This window comes from Camelus dromedarius, chromosome 5, assembly GCF_036321535.1.
Source record: "Camelus dromedarius isolate mCamDro1 chromosome 5, mCamDro1.pat, whole genome shotgun sequence".
NCBI lineage: Eukaryota > Metazoa > Chordata > Mammalia > Artiodactyla > Camelidae > Camelus > Camelus dromedarius.
The window spans coordinates 60,833,831-60,860,507 of NC_087440.1; the positions used below are offsets into that span (position 1 = coordinate 60,833,831).

Genomic DNA, 26,677 nt, shown 5'->3' on the forward strand with positions numbered 1-26,677 from the left:
CTTCTATAAAATACTTTGTCAAAAAGAACCAATTAGACTGGAGTTTTTGGTTTGTTTGCTTGTTTGTTTTGGTTTTGAATATTTTGTTTTGTCTTACTTTTGAACCATTTACAATAGCCCTCAGAAAGCCAAATAAATGAAACTCTCCCTTTGTAGGTTTGTAGGGAGATTTCATTACAAGAACTTTCTTAAAACCAGTTAAAGATAAATTTAATGTCAAGAATATTAGCTCTAGTATTCCACCAAATTTTGATTACAGAATTAGGCCTTTTTCTTTTGACAGTCGTAAGTTTGATGGCAGCACCACTATTGACATATTCATTCAGTAATTTCTTATAGTGGTGCTGGGTATTTGTTGGCTTAAGAACTGATGGCTTTCTAACATTTGCTCATTAAAATATTAAGTTCTTAAGAGAACTTTAGTTCTTAAAGGAATTTAAGAAAATAAAATTTAAATATATTTTGAAAGGTTACATACTAAACACTTGCACAAATGAAAGCAACTTTTCTTAACCCCCAATACCTGTAAAGAGTATAGAAACTTTTTTTAAATAGTGAAAAACCCTAACATTAATCTAATATTCATCCCAAGTTAGGCAGCATAAGTTTACTAAAATTCCAATTTTTATTGTCCACGGGTATAATTATACCGAATTCAATTTAGAAAAATTACATACCGCTTATTGATTACTAGAAACAAAAACAATTTTCATAACCATGTCATTATTTGGCTTCAGAGTATTTACAAGGTAGTAATCAAAGATCACATCACTGTAACATGTTCATAAGGATTCAGAAATGTCAATATATCACAGTGCACAGTAGGTTTAGGAATAGTGCACTTAACCATTCTCAATGCAGGTAGAACCATCCTTCTCTACATTAAGAAAGAATACCAAAGTTAAAAAAAAAATCTCTTGTACCTTGAATGCTAACACGTCATAATTATTTAGATTCTTATTAGGAAATTAGAAAATATTAATTATTCATGCAATTATTTTTCTCTTTCTCCCCCACTAAATTGTACGTTTCATGAGACAAAGACCTTGCCAATTTTGTTCGCAGTGTCATCTCCAGTGTCTGGCATAGTGTCTGCAACACAACAGGTTCAGATTAAATGATGCAGGGCAAAGAGCATGGACTTTGGAGTCTGAACCCTAGCAACCAGAATCAGACCCTGACTCTGCCATTACATTCACTAAATGTGTGTTCTGTTACCCCCTGATTCTTGGTCTCCATTCTTTCAGGTGCCCCAGGCCTGAAGGCCAAGGGCCTCTTGATGTAATTACAAAACATCAGCAGCTGATCAAAGAAAGTGGAAATTGATTTGATCACTCTGCTTCTTGGAGTCCTGTGGGGCAGGCACCATTCACCATTGTCACTCCAGAGACCAGAACAATGTCTGGAATGTAGATACGGGGTTAATCAACATTCATTATTAAATACTGGAACAAGAAACACACCTTTTAACACCAACCAATACATCAATATGCCTCTAAATATTTATGAATTCTTGACTAAACTTCCTCTCAGGACTTCGCTTTCATCATAGAGAATTTCATCTCCATTTAAAAAGAATTTTCCGTTTTTCCTCTAACCGTACAATATTTTATTACAAAGTTAATAAGCCATTATTAAATCAAAATCCTTCTAACAGAACATTTAAATGACAATGAAGTGTTATTATGAAGAATAAAGAGGATTTTGGGGTTGGGGATTTGGTTTTATTTGCTTCCTTACCCTACGGAAGGATGGTTCTTAACGGTCTTGAGGATGGCTGGATAAATTACTTCTAATCATACTGAGCTATGTGATTTATTGAAGTATATGAATCATTGAAAATACACTAAAATTATGTAATCATTGATTTTATTACTCTACAAGGCACTCTGAAGCCAAGTAATAATGGTCAGATTAAATGGGGAAAGTCTCCTTGGAGATACTGGCATTTTAAATTGTACCATTAGACCAGAGGGATCCTAACTGAAACAACGGGTGTAACTTGGTGTCTGGGCTGGGTTGTCTCTTTTCTGACAGTGACAGGTTTCCCCTAAGAAGGCTGGTTCCCATTAATCTCATTTACTGTCAAGCTAAAGTTTGATACAAGGGTTATAATAGTAAACAGTTAATTTTAGACTTCTGATTTCTCCTATGTGATAAAAGGAAATTACTAATATTTCTCACAAAATCTTCCCAAATATACATTTAAATTTTAATCTTAGAAATGGAAAGATCACTAAACATAATACCCTCCAAGTCTATCCACGTTGTTGCAAATATGTGGAATCTAAAATATAAAACAAACTAGTGAATACAACAGAAAAGAAACAGACAGAGAACATACTAATGGTGATAAGTGGGGAGAGGGAAGAAGGGGCAAGACACGGATAGAGAATTAAGAGGCACAAACTATTATGTATAAAATAAATAAGAACATTTGTACAGCACAAGGATTATAGCCAATATTTTATAATAACTACAAATGGAATATAACCTTTAAAAATTGTGAATTAGTATACTGTACATCTGAAACGTATATAATGTTGTACATCAACTATACCTAAATTTTAAAAAAAAATTTTAAAGAAATGGGAAGCTCGTGAAAGAATATATATTCTGAGACCAAGTGAGTTTAACTGACTGGCCATCCAGCTGGAATACGGCGACTAGACAGGGAGCCTAGCTGACTAGAACTCAAGTCTTCTTACTGCTGCTGATCTAGCATTTTGCTCCTCATAGTCACCTACACTACCTCCAGTTTGCACTCCAACTGTGGAAACTCTGATCTTCACATTGGCTTCTAGGGATAGACTCCTAACTCTGCATTAGAAGACCTATATCCAAGATCTTTAATTCTCATGATACCATCATATCTCATCTGAGCAACCTATACAAGTTTTCAGATGGCCTCTGCTGTACAGCTTAATTCTGAGATGAGGACAGTGCAATTCAATCCAAAACTAATGAGATTTATCTGGGGGGTAAGGGAAGATGATAAGTGGGAAGGGTAGGGAGACTTTATTTGGAAAAATAAACACATGAAAAAATAGGAACAATTAAGATGTGATAAGGAGATAGTTGTCTACTAGGTAATAAAACGCAACCAGAGGCAAAGTGGCTAAAAGCATTGCCTCTGTAACATAGTTCTGCGCAGAATCTAAGTTTCATTACGTGTGACCTAAGGCAAGTCATTTAATCTCAAGATTGTTTTGGCTATTCAGGGTCTTTTGTGTTTTCATACAAATGTTTAATTTTTTTTTGTTCTAGTTCTGTGGAAAATGCCCTTGATATTTTAACACGGACTGCACTGAATCTGTAGCTTGCCCTGGATAGTATGGTCATTTCAGTAAAATTAATTCCTCCAGCCCTCCCACTCCTGGACTATAGCTAGCAAATGATTCCTTAGTCTCTTCCTCAGTGGCTAGTGACAGAGTGGTGTGAAAATGAAATACAAATTAGCCCACTCTAACGCAGTAAACTAATTATAACACAGTGCATAAAAAGAATGCACTTATAATTATTTCTAGATAAGAGGTTTGAGTCATTCAGGTTTTAACTTAGTTATACAATGTCTCCCTATCCTTACTGGAGAAAAGTAATACTGCCTGCTACCCGACACACAAAGTTTACTGGCAATTGTATTAGCTAACAATAATGTAAAGCTTGCGTTGGAGCACTTTAAACCATGCCAAAAGCCAGGATATACTATATATACAACAGATGCTCCAAATTGCTATCACAGAAAATACTACTTAAAATTCTATCTACTTATAATGTTTGTAATAAATCCTTGAGTGTTATTTTATTTCTGAAACATGCAGGGAAAAATATAATTGAGGTTTCAGATAATGCCTGCAGGTCAGCTAGAAAAGAGAAATGTCAGTAAGTCTGAATGCCTACCCTGTAATTTTTCAGTAGGTAACAACTGAGAAGCACATGTGGACATGAATAGCTAAGTTTTCTCACCATAGCTAGAAAAGCCAGTTTTCAGATATTTAGGACACGATGCTTCCACACAACAGGCTGAAGAAGAGTTTCCTATAATAAAAGACTAGCCATGGTCTCTTTTGCTCAACAAGCCGTTTCCTTAAAGACCACATAAAAAACATGCCAGTTGTCCCATGGCCTGGCCTGGCCCAGCCCCATCAGGGGTTCTGAGTCCTCATAATATTTTTAGGATGGTATTCGTTCTGTTACCTTGGAAAAACCAGTTAGTTTTATGTGTAAAACTACACAGTACTTAGATGTACGAATAAAAAATTAGGAGGAAATAATTATTGAATCATTACTGAATTTCATTCTACAATTTTAATACAGTATCTCTCGAATATATATGTCTGAATTGTAAACAAGTTATGATACATAACAGTACTCTAAATCATTCAGGTGCAGTTATGTAATTTTAGTGCCAGGACCTGTCACTTCATTTGGTATTACATTCTGTCTGTATCCTTTTCTGGCAGGGAGTTAACTTCCCCCTGAAGCAGACAGATCGCTGCTTTTTTAAATATTTCAAATACTTCAGTTAATCTGTCATACCTCTCCTCAAAGTCTTCAATTAGCCAAATTAAATATTCATATTTCCTTTAACTGTTCATTTTATAACAAGATTTCCAGAACTTTATGCCGTCATGATTTTCTTCTGGTAAGTGTGCTGCCATTTGATAATATTTCTTTTAAAATATCCAGCTGGAAGCTGAACATAATATATTATCTATGATCTGATTAACATGGACTATATTGGGAAGATTATTACCTCTCCTGATACTCAAAGACAAAAGTTCTATTAATACATTCTAAGACTGATTCAGTTTCATTTCACTATTTGCAGGGTATGTACTTACATGGCATATTTAACCATGTGGAGCTCTTCCTGGAAGGCTATTGCCTTCACTCTTGGGTTCAGCTGTACATTGCCATAGGAACTTCTTGAAATATTTAAATATTGAACCAAGATAATGATGCCATGAATGTATAAGGACGTCATCCCTTGTTTTTCACATTTAGGAATACAAAGAAATATTTAGACAGGCTTTTCTAAATTAATAAAAGATATGTATAAAAGTAAACTGATTCAAAGAAAGTTACTTTAACTCGTAGGAAAAATATATATTGCCTACTATATTTCGAAGAAGTACAGTGCTTCTGTGATAGGTTTGGTTTAAAAATAATCAATTTCTTTACATTCTAAATGCATAATTCTGCCTGAATGCTTTGCATAATTCTGCCAGAACTTTTCATATAATGGGAATCTATCTACTGATATTGTATGTTTATTAAAAAACACATAAAAAAAGAAATGAAGACCAAAGAGCTCTTTCTACTGAGTTTTTTCAAAGAACATGTTAGAAAAAAAGTTAGTGTAAAATAAAAAATGTTATGGTTTTAAACTTCATTCTACAGAACATGCTGAAAACAAATCTAGTATTATGAGAAATATGTGGTCCGCACATTATACAAGTTATATATTTTTCATAGGTCCTAAAGCTGAAAATAAAGTTCCCAGCCATTTACTTCATTGGAATTATTTCTCAGTAAAGTCATTTCAAACTATAGAATAGGATTTTTTGAGCTTTAACTATCATCCTTTCTATTTTTTTCACATAGTCTGCTCTTTCCCTCTTAAATCCTTGCTCATTCCATCCATTTCTCTTACCGTTTACGTGCACAGAATGTCAGCAAGTAGCAAAGCCCAGGGGACGGATTTTGGTTATTAAATTTTAAAAGAATCTAAAGCAACTATAGTAATTAGTAGTCAATAAAATACTTTCAAACAAATAAAATTAATCTGGGTACTGTTCTATATTTTAAATTTGCCTGAGGCAGGCTTTCATGGTAAAAATGCTACAATCTCCACATCAGTACCGATTTTAATGCCAAAATTTGCATTAGAAAAAGCATTATTCACAAAAAAAAAAAAAAACAACAAACCAAGTTAAGACCGAAATAAAACACAGTGATTAATTTGCTTGCGGGTTAAAGCTGAATTCAAAAAATCTATAAAACTAAATATGTGGAAGTGACAGAATGAAATTTCAGTAATTGGGGCAAAGGTTTTCCCTAATTAGTTGCAATGCATCATTAAATTCCATTGCACCAGCAGCTGAAAAAAATATAGCTGTTTCAGAACATGAGAAGCATCTTTTTGGGTATATATTCATAGTTAAATCTGATGACAGCCACCATTAATAAAATATTTGAAAGAAACAATAAAATGTGAGATGAGAAACACAGAATAAGACAAATATTTGGCTCATTGAGGAACAAGTGTAATAGAGGTCTCTAATAATCAAATATGGGATAACTTAAAAATCAGATACTGTTTACTAAAGTTATCCTCAAGTAAATCCATATTTCTAAGGTTGTGGCTATAATTACAGAATTTATGTGATTACTGTTATCAAACTTTGATTTTTTTCTACCCTTGTATTTTATCAGGCTCAATAAATTTCATTCTTATTATCAAAAAAAGCCCACAGTAAAGAAGAATATGTAATAGGAAGTTAGATACATGGATGGATGGATGGATGGATGGATGGATGATGGGTGGATAGATTAGATAAATAAAATAGATAACTAGAAATGTGAGATAAGAGAGTGAGGGAGAAGAAGGGAAGGGAAAGGAAAGGAAGGGAAGGGAAGGAAAAGGAAGGGGAGGGGAGGGGAGAAGAGGGGAGAGGAGAGGAGAAAAGAGAAGAGAAGAGAAGAGATAGAAAGCTTTATTATGAAAACCATATAAGCTCTTAGCTGCTGTGCTGAGGCTAACCTATAAATGGATAAGGGGTGGAAGCACAGAACAATCAGTTGGCTACAAAATACTGCAGGTAGGACAGGATGGTGAACTTGGACCAGGTGACAGTAACAGAGGTAGTGAGAAATAGAGGTGGAGCCAATAGGCTTTAGTGGAAGTTTTAATGTTGGGGGTTTGTCGCAAGCAACTGAGGGGTTTCAGTTAACTGCACTGGGGAAGAATGTCAGTAGAGCAGGTTTATGGGAGATGATTAGGAGCTCAGTTCTGGACAACTTCATTGGATACGAGTAGGCAGTTGGGTAGGAGAATCTGTGGTTCAGGGAATAGGTCCAGGATGAGTATGCATACTAGGGTGACATCAGCATGTATTTATTAAGTCATGGGATTGTATGGTATCACTGAGAGAGAGAATACAGACAGAAAAGGGAAGAGGCATAAGGACTGAGGTCTAGAATATCCCCAAATTTAGGATGTTATCTTGGTAAAACTGCTTCCAAGAACTGCCCTACCAAATCACATACAGCCCAGAAGTACAGGATTGCGTCAGTCACTACAGACTTCACTAAGACTGGGCATGATTTTTGATGCTCTCTTACTCTTTCAGTATTTATTCATTACAAGTTAAAATAAGTTTTTTTTGTATGTTTATTAGTAATTTGCATTTTTGTCTTCTCTAAATTATTTGTGTATTCAGCTCATTTTTCCTCACATATTCTAATTCCGCTTATGATCTGTAAAATCTCTTTACGTGACACTTTAAATTACAATGGTAATTAATCTTTCACTTGTGATATTTGCTGCAAATGCTTTATCTTATTTCCATGGATTTGGTGTGAGAGGTTTTACATATTCTAACCAAATTTATTTGTTACTTAATTTGTCATGTATTCCACTGCATTAATACAAACAAAGATAAATGAAATATACTCACACATATTCTTCTAACAGTTTTTTTTATTTTTTACATTTAATTCTCAGTCCTTCTTATACTCATGTTAGTCATATGGGAAGACTCTCATTAAACATCTTCTTATAATATTAAGCAATATATCAATCCCATATTTTGATGTGTCTCTGATTTTCAGTTCTTACCTATAATAAAGTCTAGATCTAAGATATGTGTTCCCTCTGTTTGTTTTGGCTACCAATTCTTGTGTCTATACTTCAATACTTTCTTACCATGTTTTTAAGTTATATGTTATGTATACTACTGATTTGTCAAATAATTGCCTAACAGACATGTGAGTCTTCTGCTCTTGTTGTCTGGTTCTCTACTAAACCAGAGAGCTGGATGCCAAGTTTTGTTTTCTTCTTGCTCAATACAGCATATGGTATGTAGACTAAGAACGCAGTTTTAAATTCAGCCGCACTGACTAGGCAGTTAGTGGGACTCTCCTACACTCCCTTCTCAGACCCAGACTTCGGCACGTCTCTTTACTTACAGTGCTGCTACTGCTAGTTCTTATGGATCTGAGTGAGGATCTTCCTCACAGGCTGGGAGCAATCAATACAGGCATGGGGTTTGTTGAGGGTTTGCTGCCACATTAAATTCAACTTTAGATATGTTTTACAGATGCCTAGCAAAACTTTCATGTTTGCCAGAGTTCTTTAAATCTGCTCCTCCTACTAGTCAAAAACTACTCAAAGGATTTCCCATTCAGTTAGAAGGCATGTCCATGTTTTTTTCTAAGAGCTAGTTTATTTTAATATTTTTACTTATTTCTTTAAAAATCTTTTTATGTGAATTAAAATCTTATTTCACCCTTAACATTAGCCTCCTCATCTTTTTTTCCCCTATTACTCCATTTTCCATGGATATTCTGCCAATCAGAAGCACATTTCCGTGACCACAGATGATAAATAGCAATCAAAAAATGTCAATGAGAAGAATGAATGGTGCACGCCCTTCTGTACACGCAATGCCAGTGTATTACACCCCAACTGCATCATGAAGTGGGCGGTTGCGCAGGTCCTACAGGGGAAGCTTGCGAGAATCTGTTGACCATTCTTGAACCAACCCAGCATCTGGGAATTTAGAGAAATAAATTCAGAAATCAGCCATGTACCAGATCTGTGGCATCGGCTCTGGGTCAGGCATTCTTCTAAAGTAAAAGGCTATTATTCCATTATTTCACTGATGTTTTCTGTCAGCTACCCTGTGATTCCACTGAACTTTCTAGAAAGAAAAGCTTCTGACTGAGACGGTGATTGACAAGGTAGACGGCTACCTCTCAATCTCAGTTTTATTGAACGTGGACTTCAAAGAACCTCCTGCATTTGGCGATTTAAACACTGACTCTCACATGCACCCCTGAGGAAGATTCTGTCCCTTCTCTGCATTCCTTTCCTACTGACCTGATACCAGTTCATGTACACATTAATCAAATTTCACAGACATGCAACTTGTCCTTCCCCTCTGTGGTCACACATTCCAGTTTAAGGGGCCATTTAACTGCATCTTGTAAAATGTTAAAAGAGGAGCAAATCTCAAATCTCACCCTCTTTCATGAATTCTTCCACATAGCTGGCCTCAAGTACCTTGTATTCTCTCTGAAGGCTTCCCTCCCTTGACTCTCACTTTTCAAGTTCATTCCCTTCACCTCTCCTCAATCCTCTGCTCCTAACAACACCTGCTCTGGCTTAAAACTACCTACTTACTGTTCCATGAAATTCCCCTAACTTAAACATCGACTTTGCTCATTTCACTTTGACACTGAAAGGGGTTTGTTGAGCAGGTCTGGAAGAAAGACTACAAGTCAACTTCATATGATTAAAAAACAATTAAATTTGTGGGAAAAGCAAGAAAGGTCATGTGCTGTCTGATTATCACATACCAAAAATCAGTACCTAAAAATAGTCTCCACTGATGCTAATAAAATGAAATAGCTCAAGATCCGTTTTCTCTAAAACGTGTGTGCAAGCCCTCTTTGCCAGCCCCTACATTTGATGTGAATCGGCTGGGTGTAGGAAGTGAGTTGTTGTTTTTTTTTTTTTAATTTGGTTTTGCTTACTGTAAGGAGGACTTTGGTTTCATCTTTCGCCCCTAATATGAGTTAGATTGGAAAAATTTAAAGAGATTCCATGAAAAGACAAGCAAGAAATTAGAGATGTTTGGTGGATTAGGAGGCTGGTATCCATGTTATAGATCTGTGTGGGGAAAAAGGGAAAACAAAGAATTGTAAGTTGCTTTATGAAGCACATGAGAGAGGAGAAATTTAAAGAGAAGGTAGCATAGAAGACATGTAATTTTTTAGTTGTAAGCAAGGATGTTTGTTTTTCAATTTTAAACTGGCAAACCATCAAAATAGAAATTAAGAATAAAATCTAGCAGGAGAAGTGGCAGCACAGTTAGCATTTTAGAGGAATACCGCAAATTACTCTGAGTGGTAATGAGAGTGTTTTAGGGAAATGGAGTAATTAGTTGTTTTCGGGAGCCACAATTCCTAAATTGAGCGTGATGACTAGTACTAATTGATAATTAATAGCTGAGTGCTTTCCACCTCCTAAGCACTCCATAATATGATTGACGGATATGTTGCTTACAAAACACAGAGTCACATTTATAAAACATTTATACAAATAGTATGTGTGGGAAAGCTTCAGGCATCTGAATACCCTATTGTAATAGAAAATAAATAAGAACAACAATAATAAGAACCCATACCTTCTCTGTGTCAATGCCTTTTGACATGGACCATGTTGAGACAATATAATCCATGACTCGTTCACTAAGGCCTTTGGGGACCTGATAGAGTTTCAGGAAGTCCCGAACATTATTCAGCATCTCGTGGTACCGGTTGGTGTTGGCATACATTTGCTGGAAAATTGTGGTAACATTTCCAAAAATAGTTGCATAAAGGAGAGCTGAAAGAGAAGAAGTGATGAAAATAAAACAAATATCCCAAGTGGAAAAAAAGGTAAGAATATTGGCCCAATCAATGAATCATCTGACAGAGACGCCTTCATAGACTTTTCGGGATTATGCATGGTAACTTTTCCAGAAGCGTGCCTGGAATTTGGTATTCACTCAGTAAATGTTATTTGTAGTATAAGAAACATGATTTTATGAGTGAGCACCACTCTAATCATTGTGGCAAAACATGAGAATGGCTGATAGATTTCATGAAGAAATAGATGATCCAAGGTTATAAATTGCCTGACACGCTTAGCTTTGTAACTGAAGTCACTCTCCAGCCTTGTCCTCCAGAATGAAGCCTAATCAATTTAAATTTTCAAGGGAATGATGATCCAGTTTAGAAATGTATATGCTCTTTCTCATTGCTTGCTTCTTCTGGCTTCTGGAATATTTCTCTGCTTACACATATTATTGACAGAACATCAGAAATATAGGGAGTGTAAACAATGTATTCCATTTCTAGAAGGTTCTAGAGAGAAACAGGGTTGGAATTAGCAGCTAAAATAAAGCTTTGGGAGTGCCTGAAAATTCTAGTTATTAAACTCATGTCAGTATCCCAGCATTGTAAGTTTTTTTATTTCATTATTTAATTAAGAGTTCAGCCAACTTGCAAACCACTGTTATTTATCTATAATGGCTAGAAAAGGAATAGGATTTCTTAATGCTCCTAACTGCTACTCCCTCCCTCAACCTATAATTTACCAAGTCTTCTCTCTTCTGATCTGGTCAGGCTACTAATGTTGACCTGATCTTGTTAAAGCTTTCAAAAGCAAACTCAACACACATCCAATCACACACCATTCCCAGCCTATCCCGTCCCTTTGGTTTTATTCCCTTAGTTAACAGAGGGCTCTTCTGAAAAGACAGCAGCACTTTATTCCCCTTAATATTCAATAAGCAAAATGGTTAGTAACCATACACATTCCATAAGCATTTCACAAATAAGTGGAATGTCAGACAATGATCACTTCCATTCTAATTCCTCTGAGCATTTAAAAAAGGCCTTCTCTAAACAAAAACTATGGACTGTTTTCATTTTTCAGTGTTATCAACCAAATCCCATTTGATGTAAGTAGTATAAAATCCATCTAGTGAAGCAATTTAAGATCCTCAATCTATTTTTTTTAAAGAATAGTTGCTTTTTGAGTACAACAAATTATAATTTCATAATAAGAAGCTATGATTTTACAAGCATTACTCACTTTTTTTTTTTAACTGTTATTTAGGGATCTTGGTGCCAGTGCAGAACAATTTTTAAGATAGACAGTATTTTGTTAAAACTGAGTAGGCAAAATATAGTGCTGACACTTCTCAACTGGGTCTTTAAATCTTTGAATCCTTATATTTAAAAACAACAAAAAAGTATAGGTAATCACAACTTAAAGCTCTATTTCATCATTGTTGATATTAAGAAAGACAAAGACACACAACACTGTAAAATGATTATAAATCAATAAAAAATGTTAAAAAAAAAAAAGGAAAATCTCTTTGCATTAGAAAAAAAAAAGAAACACAGAAATAATGCAAACAAACTAAAGGTAGAAGAATCATGTGACAGATACGAACTTTTGCATTTCCAGAAAAGAGAATTTGTTTTTACAATAATGATCTTTTTAGAGGTTGATGAAATAACACTACAATCATGCTTTTGAATAGTGCCCAGCTGTTTTAAATTGTCAATAAATATCACAGAACTATTATTCTGACATGTTCAACTCATTTGGCTCCCTAAGATGCTTGTAATATGCGACATGTGCCAAAGTGTCTTACTACTGCCTTTTAGTTTAACAAATTACCACACATTTCATCTTTGGGGTACATTAAACATGCACATATCCTGCTCATATGAAAAGCTTAAGCATTAAAATATGAATAAAACTGCCAATGTATTTAAAGTTTTCAGCATTAATAAATGAAGACTAATAACATTCCATTAAGTTTGGTATATTACAAAGATATCCACTTCTGCCTCCCATTTTCATGTGAGTGTGGTGTCCTACAGTGGGTAGGACTAAACAAGGTCATAATTTAAGGTGAGACATTCAATTATACATATAATTATATGTGTATAATCCTATATATATAACATGTACTTACACATACAATTTTTTAACTTTGAAATGTTATAAAATCATGCAGAAAGTTCACATGTACCCACAGTATAGAACTATAGTAATTTATCAAAACCAGGAAATTGACAATGGCACAATACAATTAACCAGCCTACAGACATTATTCATAGTTCACTAGTTTGTCACATGCTGTCTTTTTTTGTATAAAATTTTATCACATGTACAGATTCATGTAATATGCATATATTTCAAAAAAGAGAAACCACTTCTTCCTTAAAAACATTTTCAACATTTAGGACTAGTACACATTTCAAAAAATATAATGAGAGCAAGTGTGACATTCCACAGCAAGCACAATATTGCTCACCACCACAGTCAGTGTTCCCAGGATAAATGGGTACATCTTTAATGAGAGTGGCCCTAGGACATGACACACAATAATGAAGAAAATTGATCTCAGTAGAAACTATCTCTACACTGCTAACTCCCAAAGCAATACCTCTCCCTTGAATTACAGACACACAAATCTTCTTGCTTGTCTAATAGCCATTCAAATCTAACATGTCTAAAAGAGAACTCTTAATTTACAGCACCTTCTCATCAACAAACAAAGGCACTTTTCATCCCAGTAAATTGCAAAGCCACACCTAGTTGCTCAGACCAATATATGGAGTCATTCTTCAATTGACTCTTTGATTCATCTCCTACATCTAATCTGTCAAAAATTCCTGTTGGCTCTACCTTCAAAATATAGCCTCAGTTCAATCACTTCTCATCACCTCTACCAGCATCCTGCATAGTCTTTACGAGTACATGCTTTTCCACTTCCTAGCTATGTGTATTTGGGCCACTGACTAACTCGCTAGGATTCTATTTCCTCTCTTATAACTTTACAATCACCGTAGAATCTTTACAAAGGAACTGTGTTAAATGAGATAACTCATATAATAACAGTTTTCAAAGAGAGTTCAATAGGAAGTAAGCATCCAGGAAACGTTATGTATTGTCACCATCATCATCACGGAAATAGCTTCCAAAGAGTTTTTCACACAGCGGCATGAACATCCTCTTCCTTCAGTATCACCCCACCCTCTTCCTATGCCCATGTCCTCAATCCTATTTATCTCTAATTTAATTTATGTATTTATTTATTTCTTTCTTTATACCTATATTCCCTATTAGAAATGCAAAATCCGTAAGTACAGGCATGGGCCCTGTCCTTTGTGCTCACTGCTGTATTTCCAGAACACAGACCAGTTCTTGGAACATAGTAGGTATTCAGTATTTTTTCCAGTAAATTCACACATTAAAATCCCAGGAAACAGTTTTTCAGAAAACATCCTTTTTTTTCAACTCAAAGTTTCACTACTGGTGAATACAAAAACATGGAAGGAACACAAATTATTAATGTATATAGGAGAATAAAATATTTAGAAGCTAAGGTGATACATGCCTTGGCCATACTAAGAAAATAAATAAATTGGCAAGGTCTATTGTCATTCATCAAACATGCATGATCATGCTTGGCCTAGCCAGTTTTGTACAGGACTATTAAATAATTTTTCCCTTTGAATGGGATGCCATATACGTTAATTTGCCTACTTTACTAGTAAGAATTAGACTAACCTATTAAAATTTGATAAACTTCGTTTTATAAATGCCTCTGTAGCCTTTTAAGCTTAAGACAATCTAAGACAAACTAATTTTATAAGTCTATCATATTTAAAGACTTGATAATTCTGGCATATACAACAGTAAATGTCTTATCTAAAAAGTCTTCTACTTTTCTTATTTACCATAAGGGGATTATTGTAGAGATAATTATGTTAGAATAAAGATAGATGCAGATTCTCTGACACCCCTCCCACTGAGAGGCAGGGTCTAAATCCCTTTTGCCTGAATCTAGGCATGCTCTGTGCTGTTTTACCAATACAAGATGGTAGCTCTAATCATATACCAGTATCGGGCCCAGGCCTTAGGAAACCAGAAACTTCCAGCTCCCCACTGTTAGAATACCTGCTCTTGGAAAATAGTTTCTGTGTGGTGAGGAAGCCCAAACTTCTTCTAGAAAGGTCCACATGGAGAGGAATCAAGGCCCCTGGCCAAAACTCTTGGCTGAGCTCCAGCTAAGCACTGGCCTTAGGCTGAGCAATTTAAAATGCTGATATGAGAAGATGTTTCTGGTAATACAGAAGGCTACACAGGTCCTTCAACCATCACTCCCTTTTCTATTTAAATCCATACTTAATAATAACAGTTTAGATAGGAAGGAAAGTGCCCTAACAGTCTGACTGTGTATGCAGCACATAGCTTGATAACATCAGTTTACCAGCCACGTATGTGGCTGAGCCCATTGGAAGTGAATTTTTCAAACCCATTCAAACCATCCCAGCTGATACCACAAGGGCCAGAAATAAAGCATGCCCTCCTAGCCCTGTAGAAATTGTAGGTTCATGAGTGAAATAAATGGCTTATTTTTAATAAATTGTTTTAAGCCACTAAGTTTGATTAACCATGCAACTCTAATATTCTAATAAACAGTTTTATTAATGGCTTAATAAAACAGATTGATTCTCAGCTGATTAGGGGACCTGGGAGAGGAAGGTAAGAGCTCCTTATGATGCATATCAGAACCTAATAGTATATTTTAGAAAATTCTTTTTTGAATATTTAATATATTTTATATCTTAATACTGAAAAACAACTATTATTTTTATAATATAAACATTAAAGTAATGAATGAATGTTTGTTTTCAAAAAGAGACAAAGGTTAAAAGATTGAGTAATGCCATGTAACTGTCACAGATTTCACTATTCATTCAAGTATTGCTTAATTCAGTGATCTTTATTGAACATCTATTAAATGCAGCCCCTACAATAGCCACTAAGGAACTAAGGATACGACCACAATCCCTGCTCTCAAGTAGTATCCACTACTTCCTACAGAAAAGTATTCATCTTTAATTCTCCCAAGTCACATTCTTTGAAGTAAATCTAATGACCATTTCCTTTTCACAGTTTACAAAAATTCACAAACTTATAGTCATTCCAAGTATATAAACTAAATATCATTTATTTCTCATGGTTAAACAATTTGTAGTCAAACAAAAATCTATGTTCAGCTAATTAACTGTAACTCCGCCTCCACTTAAGAGTTTCTCAGGATAGCACATAAAATTACCATACCCAGTTCTCTGAATAAATTAGGATCTCCAGTTACTTCATCTTGTTTGCTCCTCAGATCAAGCTGCATCCATCCCTCTTTTTATTAATGATTTATATTTTCTAGACTTTTTGTGCCCATTCACAATGATCCACATTTACTTTTCCTAATTATCTTCCTTTTATAAATTCTGGCAAGTAATCATTGGCCTTAGACTGAGCAATTTAAAATACTAATATGCAAATGCATTTCTGGTAACCCTTAAAGCCACATAGGTGGTTCAATCATCATTTCTCTTTCTATTCACTAAAGTCCACCTTTAATAATGATATTTAAGACATGGAAGGAAAATGTTCCATCAATCTGATTGTATATGTATCACACAGCCTGTTAAAACATTTGAAATGACTCCAGTTGGCCTCAGAACAAAGTGAAGAAGCTGATCATCAGACTTCCAACTTTAGTTTTATTCTCTTTCCAACTCCCTCATAATGGCTCCTAGTTTCCTTGGATGCTCTTTTGCAATAATCCACATATGTAAGCACACAGTAGGCATCCACTTATGAGCCAGATATTTTTCTTTCACAGTCTTCACTTGATACATGCCCCATTCCATCCGGCATCTGAACCATGTCAACTATTCTGTTAGAAATTAATCTCATTAATTACTTTCTATTAAGTGTTAAATTTATTGAAAACTATTTAATATATTATCCCTCTTAGGGATGCTGGAATTTTGAAGGAGATTTCCAGGTAACACAAGGAGCTGATTGAATCTTTATTTAAATTAACTCAACTTGTAAGATAAGTTGGGACACAGAAGGGACCATTTTTAGAATTTATCAAATTAGCGTAATATTGGACAGATTTCACCAGATTATCACTTATCCCACGATTACAATAAAAACTGACTACATTAAAATAGTTTCAATAATTACATGGCAATGATTATTATTCTTTTATTAAAGTGTAGTTGATTTACAATATCTTATTAGTTTCAGATGTACAACATAGTGATCGAGTATTTTACAGATTATACTCCATTAAAAACTATTACAAAATAATGGCTGTAATTCCCTTGCTGTGCAATGTATCCTTTTTGCTTATCTATTTTATACATAGTAGTTTGTATTTCTTAATCCTTTATTCCTAATGTGCCCTTCTCCCCAGTGGTAACCACTAGTTTGTTTTATTTATCTCTGAGTCTGTTTCTATTTAGCTCTATACATTTGTTTTATTTTTTAGATTCCATATATAAGTGATACCATGCAGTCTTTGCCTTTCTCTGTCTGACATATTTTACTAAGCATAATATTCTCTAAGTCCATCAATGTTGCTGCAATTGGCAGAATTTTATTCTTTTTTATGGCTGAGTAACATTCCACTGTACCTATTCTTTTTATCCATTTGCCTGTTGATGGACACTTGTGTTGCTTCCATATCTTGGGTATTGTAAATAGTGCTGCTTTAAACATTGAGGTTCATGTATCTTTTCAAATTAGTGTTTTCATTTTTTTCCAGATATATACCCAGAGGCGAAGTTGCTGGATCATGTGGTAGTTTTATTTTTACTTTTTGAGGAACCTCCAGATTGTTTTCCACAGTGGCTGCATCAACTTACAATCCCATCAACAGTTTACAAAGATTCTTTTTTTCCCACAGCCTTGCCAGCATTTGTTATTTGTAGGCTTTTGGATGATAGCCATTCTGACAGGTGTGAGGTGATACCTCATTGTGGTTTGGATTTGCATTTCTCTAATAATTAGTGATGTTGTACCTCTTTTCAAGTGCCAGTTAGCCATCTGTATCTCTTCTTTGGAAAAATGTCTGTTCAGGTCTTCTACAAAATTTTTATTGGGTTATTTGTTTTTTATATTGAGTTGTATCATACATTTTGGATATTAACCCCTTGCCATTCATAATGTTTTCAAATATTTTTATAGTTGTTCTGTGTTTATACTGTACTAGATAGACATTTTAACTGTTTTCCAGAAATCTTTGTTTTTCATTAATGATACCTGCAAGTCATTTTTCTAATCCTTAGCACCAGAATATGAAAAGAAGTAATAAATAGAGGATAATATTAGATCAGTTATTCTTTCTATATATCTATAAAGTGAGTGTTACTATTATACTTACATTAACATGAGAGCACTAGACACCATACTTGAAATAATATTAAATATCTGTCTTTACCAAAACACAACTATTGATCCAAGACCCAAAGAGTGAAATGGCACTGCCACCAACTGAAATAAACTATCAAGGTTCCTAAGAACACTATTTGTAGAATAGCCAAGAGCTTCTTGTATATTCTGAAAAGTAATGCCATAACCTATCTTCTCGTGAGCCTCCATACAATTTATTCTTGATTCCAAATCTTTGTTCATGAAGTTTCTTTGTGGTGGATTTCAAAATATGTCCACAAATTTTTTCTATCTTGGTATGCACATCTCTTTGCAATGAGACTTTATTGCTTCTCCCACCAAAAGCTGGAATTTACTTCCTTTAATCTGTGCTAGCTTTGTGACTTCCATTAGAATAAGGCAGAGATGATATTACACAATTTCCAAAGCTAGACCTTAAGGGGACTTGCATGTTTTGCTTTCACTCTCTTGGAATGCTGTCTTGAGACCATCATTCCTGAAGAAGCCTGGATTGTACTGACAAGACAGCAAGAAAGCAAGGATGGAGAGGTCTAGTTATCTGGTAGTCCCAGCTGAACCAAGTCCCTAGCCAAGGTGCCAGCTAAATGGAGCTGAGTGCGCCCAAGCAAAATTAACAGATGAACCAATTGTCTGGTCAACAATATGGTCATAAAAAATAATGAATCCTTGTGATACAAAGTCGCTATGTCTTGGTGTCATCTCTTACACAGCAACAGATAACTCTTTCATCTTCCCTAAATCCCAGACACTCTTCAGGGCTTATTATTTCCTCCATAAAATCTTTGATTATCCCAGACTGAGGAATGTCTCCTATTCTTCTACAGAACTTATCAATATCTCACTTAAAACAGTAATTATATGCCTTGGTTTATATTTTCATATTACTCTATATGTGTTAACATATCTTGCTATAAATATAATGGCATTCTTGAAAGCGATTACGTTTTAAACTTCCTTATAGCTGTCTATTGAAAGCATAGTTCTAAACAAGAACACAAGAAAAATAGAAGTTAAATTAACTTTAAAGGATTTTCTTCATATAGCAAAACAAAACAGCAAGTACATAAGAATCATTCCCAGTCAAATCTGACTGAGAATATCATTAAAGTATTCTGAATATCCAGAGGGATCCTTAATTCAAAAAGATACATGCACCCCAATGTTCACAGCAGCACTATTTACAATAGCCAAGACATGGAAACAACTTAAATGTCCATCGACAAATGACTGGATAAAGAAGTTGTGGTATATTTATACAATAGAACACTACCCAGCCATAAAAAAAAGAATAAAATAATGCCATTTGCAGCAACATGGATGGACCTGGAGATCGTCATCCTAAGTGAAGTTAAGCCAGAAAGAGAAATATCATATGGTATCACTTATATGGGGAATCTAAAAGAAAAAAAAAAAGACAAACTTATTTACAAAACAGAAACAGACTCACAGACATAGAAAACAAACTTATGACTACCAGGGAAGGAAGGAGATGGGAAGGGATAAATTAGGTGCTCAAGGTTTGCAGATACTAACTAATATATATAAAATAGATAAAGAACAAGTTCATACTCATAGCACAGGGAACTATACTCAAAATCTCCTAGTAACTTACGGTGAAAAAGAATACAAAAGCGAATATATATAGACTCATGTATGACTGGGGCATTATCCTCTACACCAGAAATTTACACAACATTGTAAAGTGACTATATACTTCAATTAAAAATATATACAAAAAAAAGTATTAAAAGGCAGATAGCAAAACAAAACAACCATTAAGAGGTATAAATCACAAAAGCTATTGCTATAGTGAAAATTAAGTGCTAATATTCTAATACCAAGAATATTACAAACTGGGGACATAAATTAGTGGAACTTAGTAGTTTATGAAAAATAAATATATTCTAAGTCATAGTATAATATTTTAGATAAAGATTTCATCAGAAATTAATCAGAAAGTTATGCCTGTACTAAGCATGGGTTAAAAGTTTAAATGGACATACTGTTTGAACCAACTATTCCATTTCTTGGAAGTTATATTATGGCATATAAAATGAGTGCACAAAAATGATCGCTGAAATGTTGTTTATAATATGAGAAAAAATAAAGATTGAGTGATACAAATAATGACGCAACACAATTGAAAACTCAGAAACCATTAAGATGCTGATGGGGATCTCTGGGGATAGATCTGAAAAGATTAACAGCATATTTTTGTTAGAAAAGGCAGATTCCTTAATTTCATTCTTTATAACATTATATGTATCTGTGAATGTGTGGGGGGGAGTGATTTATGGGTATACATAGAATAGTGATTAAAGGATGTTTACAAAATGTTACCAGTTCTTATAATTGGACAACAGAATTTGTGCTGATTTTTATGTTCTTTAAACTTTGGCATTCCTTGATATTTGCAATAAGCACAAAGAAGTGACAAAATTTGCAAAAAGAGTAAATTACTTATATTTTTTAGAAAGGTAGAAGCTATAAATCTTTTTAAAGAGCAATTAAGTCAATTCCCAGGATATTCATAAAAGATCATCAAGAAACCCAAGATGCTACATACATTATCTCATCAAATTCACACAATCACCCTAACTTACTATTTTATCCTCATTGTAAATATAAGGAAATATATTCAGGAAATTAATCTGCATGAAGTTAGATCAGAGTTTCCATCTCAACATCTACACAACCTAACACCCTTCGGCTTTAACACTTGATATTGCAAATAATAATTATTCCACCTCATAGCAAACATCTTGCAGCCAATGTTAGTTGCTTACTAATCACAGATCTGACCAAAAGTTCTTCAGTATGAACAGCAGATCTCAAGTAATTAAGTACCTCCAGGGGCTAGATTATAGACCAAGTAGAAACTGGGTGCATGCCTTATATGATATATATGATATATACCAAAAGATGTTCTAGGCCCATCACTAAACAAAAAGCCCTTAAATCTGCTATGGTTGCCACGTTACCCAAATAGCACTGAATGCTGTAGAAAAGAAATGTTACTGACTAATACCTCTGTAACATAAAAGGACACTTTTAGTTTACTTTGCTTATGCTTATTCACTGGGATGCATCATAATACACTGTGATATACATCAACATGAAACAGGAGTTTATTTTAAGAGAAATAAAAATTCAAGAAAATTGGATATATACTTGGTAATGGAATGGAATTTCTAATTTGTGAATCTTAGAAGGCAAAATACCTAACATAAGTAATGAAAATCTAACATTTATCATCTCCTGATCATTATCCTCAAATTGAGCACACTTAGGTCAGTGCTGCATCCACTGGTTCTCCATCCCAATCTAGTGCAGGTGCTCTGTCATCACCCTGTAATGATGTAACAACCTTCAGTGGGGCCTCTCCTTCTATTTGCTCCAATATTAGGGTCGGCCCACTGAACTCAGGAACAAATAACTGTCTTTTAACAGCAACGTTTGAACACTTTCTTTAAAGCCCTGGGCAAAGTAACTTGCCCAGGTCCAGGGATCTGCGTGCCTGTCACTGTTCTCCTAAGTATAGGAGAATACTTCGTTCTAATTTGGAAATTACATTAAACATCAAAAGTCTCCAAACTAGATAAACAGTATTTTGGGTAGTGGAACACAAGTTTTCATTTTGGAGCTGGAAAAAGAGATAGTATAAATTTCATTCCATGAGCATGTCTTCAATGTACATAATCCACAGACCCTCTACATAGTGGAAATGCACACAAAGTCACAACCTTTCAAAGATGGAATTCTGAATAGTATTATCTGGCAGACATTTTGGTCAAAAGCACCATTGCTCTTCTCAGATCCAGTGCTGGCTCCAAACTCTAGATGCCCCCTTCATGAAATCGACTACCAAGAGTTTTTCATTCTGCCTTCAGAATATCTCAAACTCATGGCCTCCTTCCCATTAACATCTCAGAATCCAGTCTTTTCATCATATGGTTACAACAACAACTTCCTAACCATTTTCCCTATCTCCAGTCTCTGGTACAATAGTCAGCACATGGCCGCCTGACAAAGTTTCCTAAAATACTAAAATTCTGTGATTTTATTTTCCTTCTTAAAAAAAGCGTAGTGCATACACACAGTCTTTAAGATAAAGGCACTCTGAGAGAACCCATGGGATCTACAGAGTGGGAAAAAGTTTCTATCTGCAAGACTCAGTACTTTGTGCTTTTTCCATAAGCTAATTTATCACCTCTCTACCTATTGGAAAGAAGAAAGTACATCCTTAACTTCTTTTCCAACCCAGTCAGAGTTCTGCCCAGTGAATGAATTTTAAAAAGTTGGTTTCGCCTGGCTATAAATAAAGGGATGGGAAGCTGGCTTTGTCTGACTATGTAGCTCTCCAGCGGCCTGTGCGGTGCACGAATGATCTTGCTACCTATTAAAAGTTTCATGTAATGCACAGCAAAACAACTCACCAAAGAAAGGGCAACATAATCCTTAAATAAATGTATTCTTTAAGCTCTTTAAGGCAGAGCCAGCATCATCTATTTCCTTCATGATCCCCAAGAATAACCAGAATGTTCTTCAACGAAGTGGGTTACTGACAAAAGTGGCCAATTAACATGAAAAAAATTACAACAGCTAATCCAGACTCTGTCCCTTGTTTGGTGAAATGATAAAACTAGTTTGTGCCTGCATAGAAGACATTCAATTGTACGCACACTGTCAAAACTTCTAGGAAGGGATTTTAGCTGTTTTACAACAATATTTAGGCCTTTTGTGCATTGGCAAATAATCATGGTATGTATCAACATATAAAGCACACATTTACTAAGTGCTTACTGGGTGTAAACACAATGCTAAGCACTATGGGAGATACAGGAATTGCAATTTCATACACTTATTCTTATTTTTTAATTAATACTTGAAGCAATTTGGTTGTAAGAATTCTGTGCTCAAAATGATTATGAATTTTGTCATATTCTTTAAAAATCTTCTAAGTGATGTATCAGAAATCTGACAAAGTATCAACACAATAAGAAGGCTGATCATTAGCTATGAATACATTTGGCAAAGTGCCCTGAAAAAGTCAACAGGGTCAAAACTAAACAGGCTGACCTTACTTTCCTGCTGAAACTGTTCTACATTAAAATCTCAGGTCAGCCTCATCATCACTGACTTAATGTTGCCCTTGACAACTTTCCTTACTCTTTTCTTTTTAAGCAGTGCTTATCTCCGTCATGTTTAGTACACACTGCTCCTTGACTGGCTCTTGTCCCTTCCCTTATCTAAATTGCCTGTATCACTAATCAGTCAAACCAATACTTCTCTGAGAGTGAAAGAGGGCCATCTTAGTAGTTATTCTGGGGCAACAGGGGTAAGGAGGGTTCTCCTGGGTTAACCTGGGGCACCATGGGTGACTCCTCCTTTATTCCAGTTCCTCTTGCTATGGCCCCATCCCTCATTACAAGAGACAAGGTCTGTGGGTTTCTGACGATCATCTGCATCAGAGCTCACTGCCTGAGGAAGTCTGTCCATTCATGAGATCTCAACTAATATCTAAGCTCAGATGTCTTCCCTGTTTACATGCTCTACCATCTCATGTTGCAAGGGCCTCCACAGTCACTTCATTTGGGTGATTATCTCTCACACTGTCAGATGTGATGCCTAGAAGGAATCCTGTCATTTCCTCCTAGCCTAGAATATTACTCTTCCCCTAATTCCTTTTGATATTCATCTGAATGGGCATAAAATATAAAATCAAGGCTCTAGAGGCTGAAACTACTATGTTCTTTTCTTGCTAAAACTGTATAAGGACTAATATAACTGACCTCGAGGGTTTAAAATAAACAATGAATTTTTTAAAATATATGCATAAGATGAGGAAATTATTTTCTAGAGAAGACAAGATGAGCTGGTCAAGCTGTAAGGAATCTGATTTGATGGTGCAGTCCCAAATCTGCAAACAGTATTCCTTTAGAACATTATAATACTCTCTGATGGTAACAGATGTTTGTCTTTAAAAAAACGTTTCTGGATCAAATAAGTTTCATATTAGTTCTACCTCTTGGAGAGTCCCGGTTCCCATTAGCATATCACAATGCAGATTAGCATATCAAAAGCTTGCAATAAAGACACCATTTTTCATACTTGTTTGCTCTTGGAACACTTTTTGTTCATTAAAAACCTACGAACACTTTGTAGATCTCCATGAAAAACCATTTTACAATCACTGCAGTAGGCAGGAAGCAGCAGGCGCGGACACTACACTGGAGCATAGGAGAAACTGTTGCCATAATACCAGGATGCTAATGCAGGCCAGCAACTGAGGAACCCATTTTAACAAATCTAAAAATTGGTGGCGCTACATCGACCAGTGTCACAGACAGATGTAGAGAAGGAACTAGTCATGAGAGGTAATGGTTACCTGTAGGAAAAGCAAGAGTAGGAGTGCCGGGTGGTGAAGTCAAACGTGAATTAGATCAAGAAATATTCTAGGCAGTGGCAGAGAGCAAGGTGAAGAACAGTATATGTGACTTGGAAGGGCTCCTTGCTTTCTCTAGTCTAGGCTTGTTGCGTTTTTGGTATAGACTCCCTGCCCAGCCACTACGCTTTGTGGGTCTTAAAGTGGCATTCCCTAATTGACTCTTGAGTCAATGTTTGATGAATGAGGGATAAAAGGCTATTTGAAAAAGCATACTCTTATCGTTTTAGACAAGCTGTACTGGAGTGGGAAAGAGACTAAAGACAGATAAACAAGCTACCAGGTTGGTGGCTTCACTGAGCCACCTCAATGAAGAGGGAAATGATGAGGATCTAGAAGATAAACCAAAAGGCATGAGGAAGCAGCAGCAAGACAGAGCAACTGAACTTACTAAGTCAGTGGACTCTAACACAGTTATACTCTTGCAGTCTTGGAGACCCTGGGAAGGGTCAGCTATATCTCGGCACACTGCATATTCAATCTGTTTTATTTTTGATCTGTACCTTCCCAATTCTTTTTTGTAAAGCACTTCAGTTGTATGCCTTTAGCATCTCTGCGTAAAGTGTAAATTCCTAGGAGAATCTTGCTCACTGCTTACAGCAATAAATTTGAAGTTAAGCATGCATTGTAAGCATATATTTTATATAGGGCACTTCACTGACTACTTTTAAAGATAATGTCCCATCCTGTGTTTAAACAGGATTGGATCTTTTAATGAGTAATCACCAAGAGATTATCATGTGTAAGACAATTACACCATCATCAAATTAGAAGAACAAATCCATGTGATGATATATTGAGACATGAAAGAAATCCATCATCTAGAAACTTAAAAAGCAGAATATATTACTTGACTTACAATCCCTGGGAATTATGATTCATAGAAACTTTGAGCATTCTGGCTACAGAAACGCAAACTACTCATTAGGAGCTGGCTAAAAAGTAACTGAGTTAACTGCCTATAATGACTGGAGTCAATACTAACCCATTAGGTAAACAGAAATGGCATTGATTTAATAGGTTTTAAAGGTTCTTAATTCTTGATTCTATAAAGTCATCCTCATCTTTCTAATTTTCAAGACAATGTACCTCATGAAACACTACGTATACCATAAAACAGTGCATGATATATTACTAAATTTCTTCTCTATTTCCCACATTACTAGGTTTCATTCTTTTCTAATAACACTTGGTACCAAATGTTCACCTTTTCAATAAATCATTCCTGCCAAAGTCTGACATGTATGGAATAAAGCCATACCAAATTCATTCTACTGGGCACATCACTGTGGCAGAAATGTCAACTATAATAAGCATGTGATGAAAAAGATCTTCAGGGCTCCTATCAGGTAGTACATAACCTGACAGTAGGTTAAAACTGAATATTTACATGAAAAGGCTGGGTGACTAAGGCTGACAGCTGTCATTAACACAACAAATAAGAAGAAATATGCCACCTAAGATTTTTCAGCTTCCACAGTTTACATGTGCTTTCACAGTCCCATTTAACCCTTCTAACATATATGGGATTGGGCATTATTCCCCACTTACAAGTGAGAAATCTGTCCCTCCTCCCCACCCATACTACCACTGTCCTGGTTAAGGCACTTACTACTTCTCAGCTGAATTACTGCAACAGCCTCCTGGCTGACATCCTTGCCAAAGATCACGTTCCAACTGTAAAAACTGAATAATATTAGGCTTTTCTAGGGGAACACAAGAACCTGAAAACTCAGTTGCTTAACAATAACCAATTTTTGCTTGTAATTTACAACTACAGGGTGGATGTGGATCACACAGTTCTTTATGGTGTTACCAATTTATAGGCCTATAATGTGGCTCTTTCTGAGTGAAATAAATGGCTTTTGTAACTGTTTCAGTCATTAGGCAAATCTGTATGATTTATCTGATAATGAGAATTATACACAAATCATAGATTCAAGCACGTATCAATATGTTATACATCCTCGGGCACTTGATAAAAATGAATCGTCCAACTGGTTAAATCATAGACATTACATTTGGGAAGGATGGTTGTCTAATGTTCCAACACTTTAAATGTCATTAACTATTGTTTGGAGGCATTTAAGAAATCAAACACTTATTTTTACTTTGCTGAGATTTGGAGTAGAAGAAGATAATAAAATTTTGTACCTATTTAT

At 35.2% G+C, this 26,677-nt stretch overlaps 1 protein-coding gene across 1 annotated transcript in view; it reads right to left on the reverse strand.

Moving 5' to 3' along the window:
• The window catches only part of KCNH5 (potassium voltage-gated channel subfamily H member 5), a 271,218-nt gene that overhangs the window by 81,032 nt on the left and 163,509 nt on the right, over window positions 1-26,677 (reverse strand). The window contains exon 8 of the mRNA XM_010976670.3: window positions 10,416-10,615. Within this exon, the coding sequence (XP_010974972.1) occupies window positions 10,416-10,615 (200 nt within the window). The remainder of the gene's footprint in view (window positions 1-10,415; window positions 10,616-26,677) is intronic.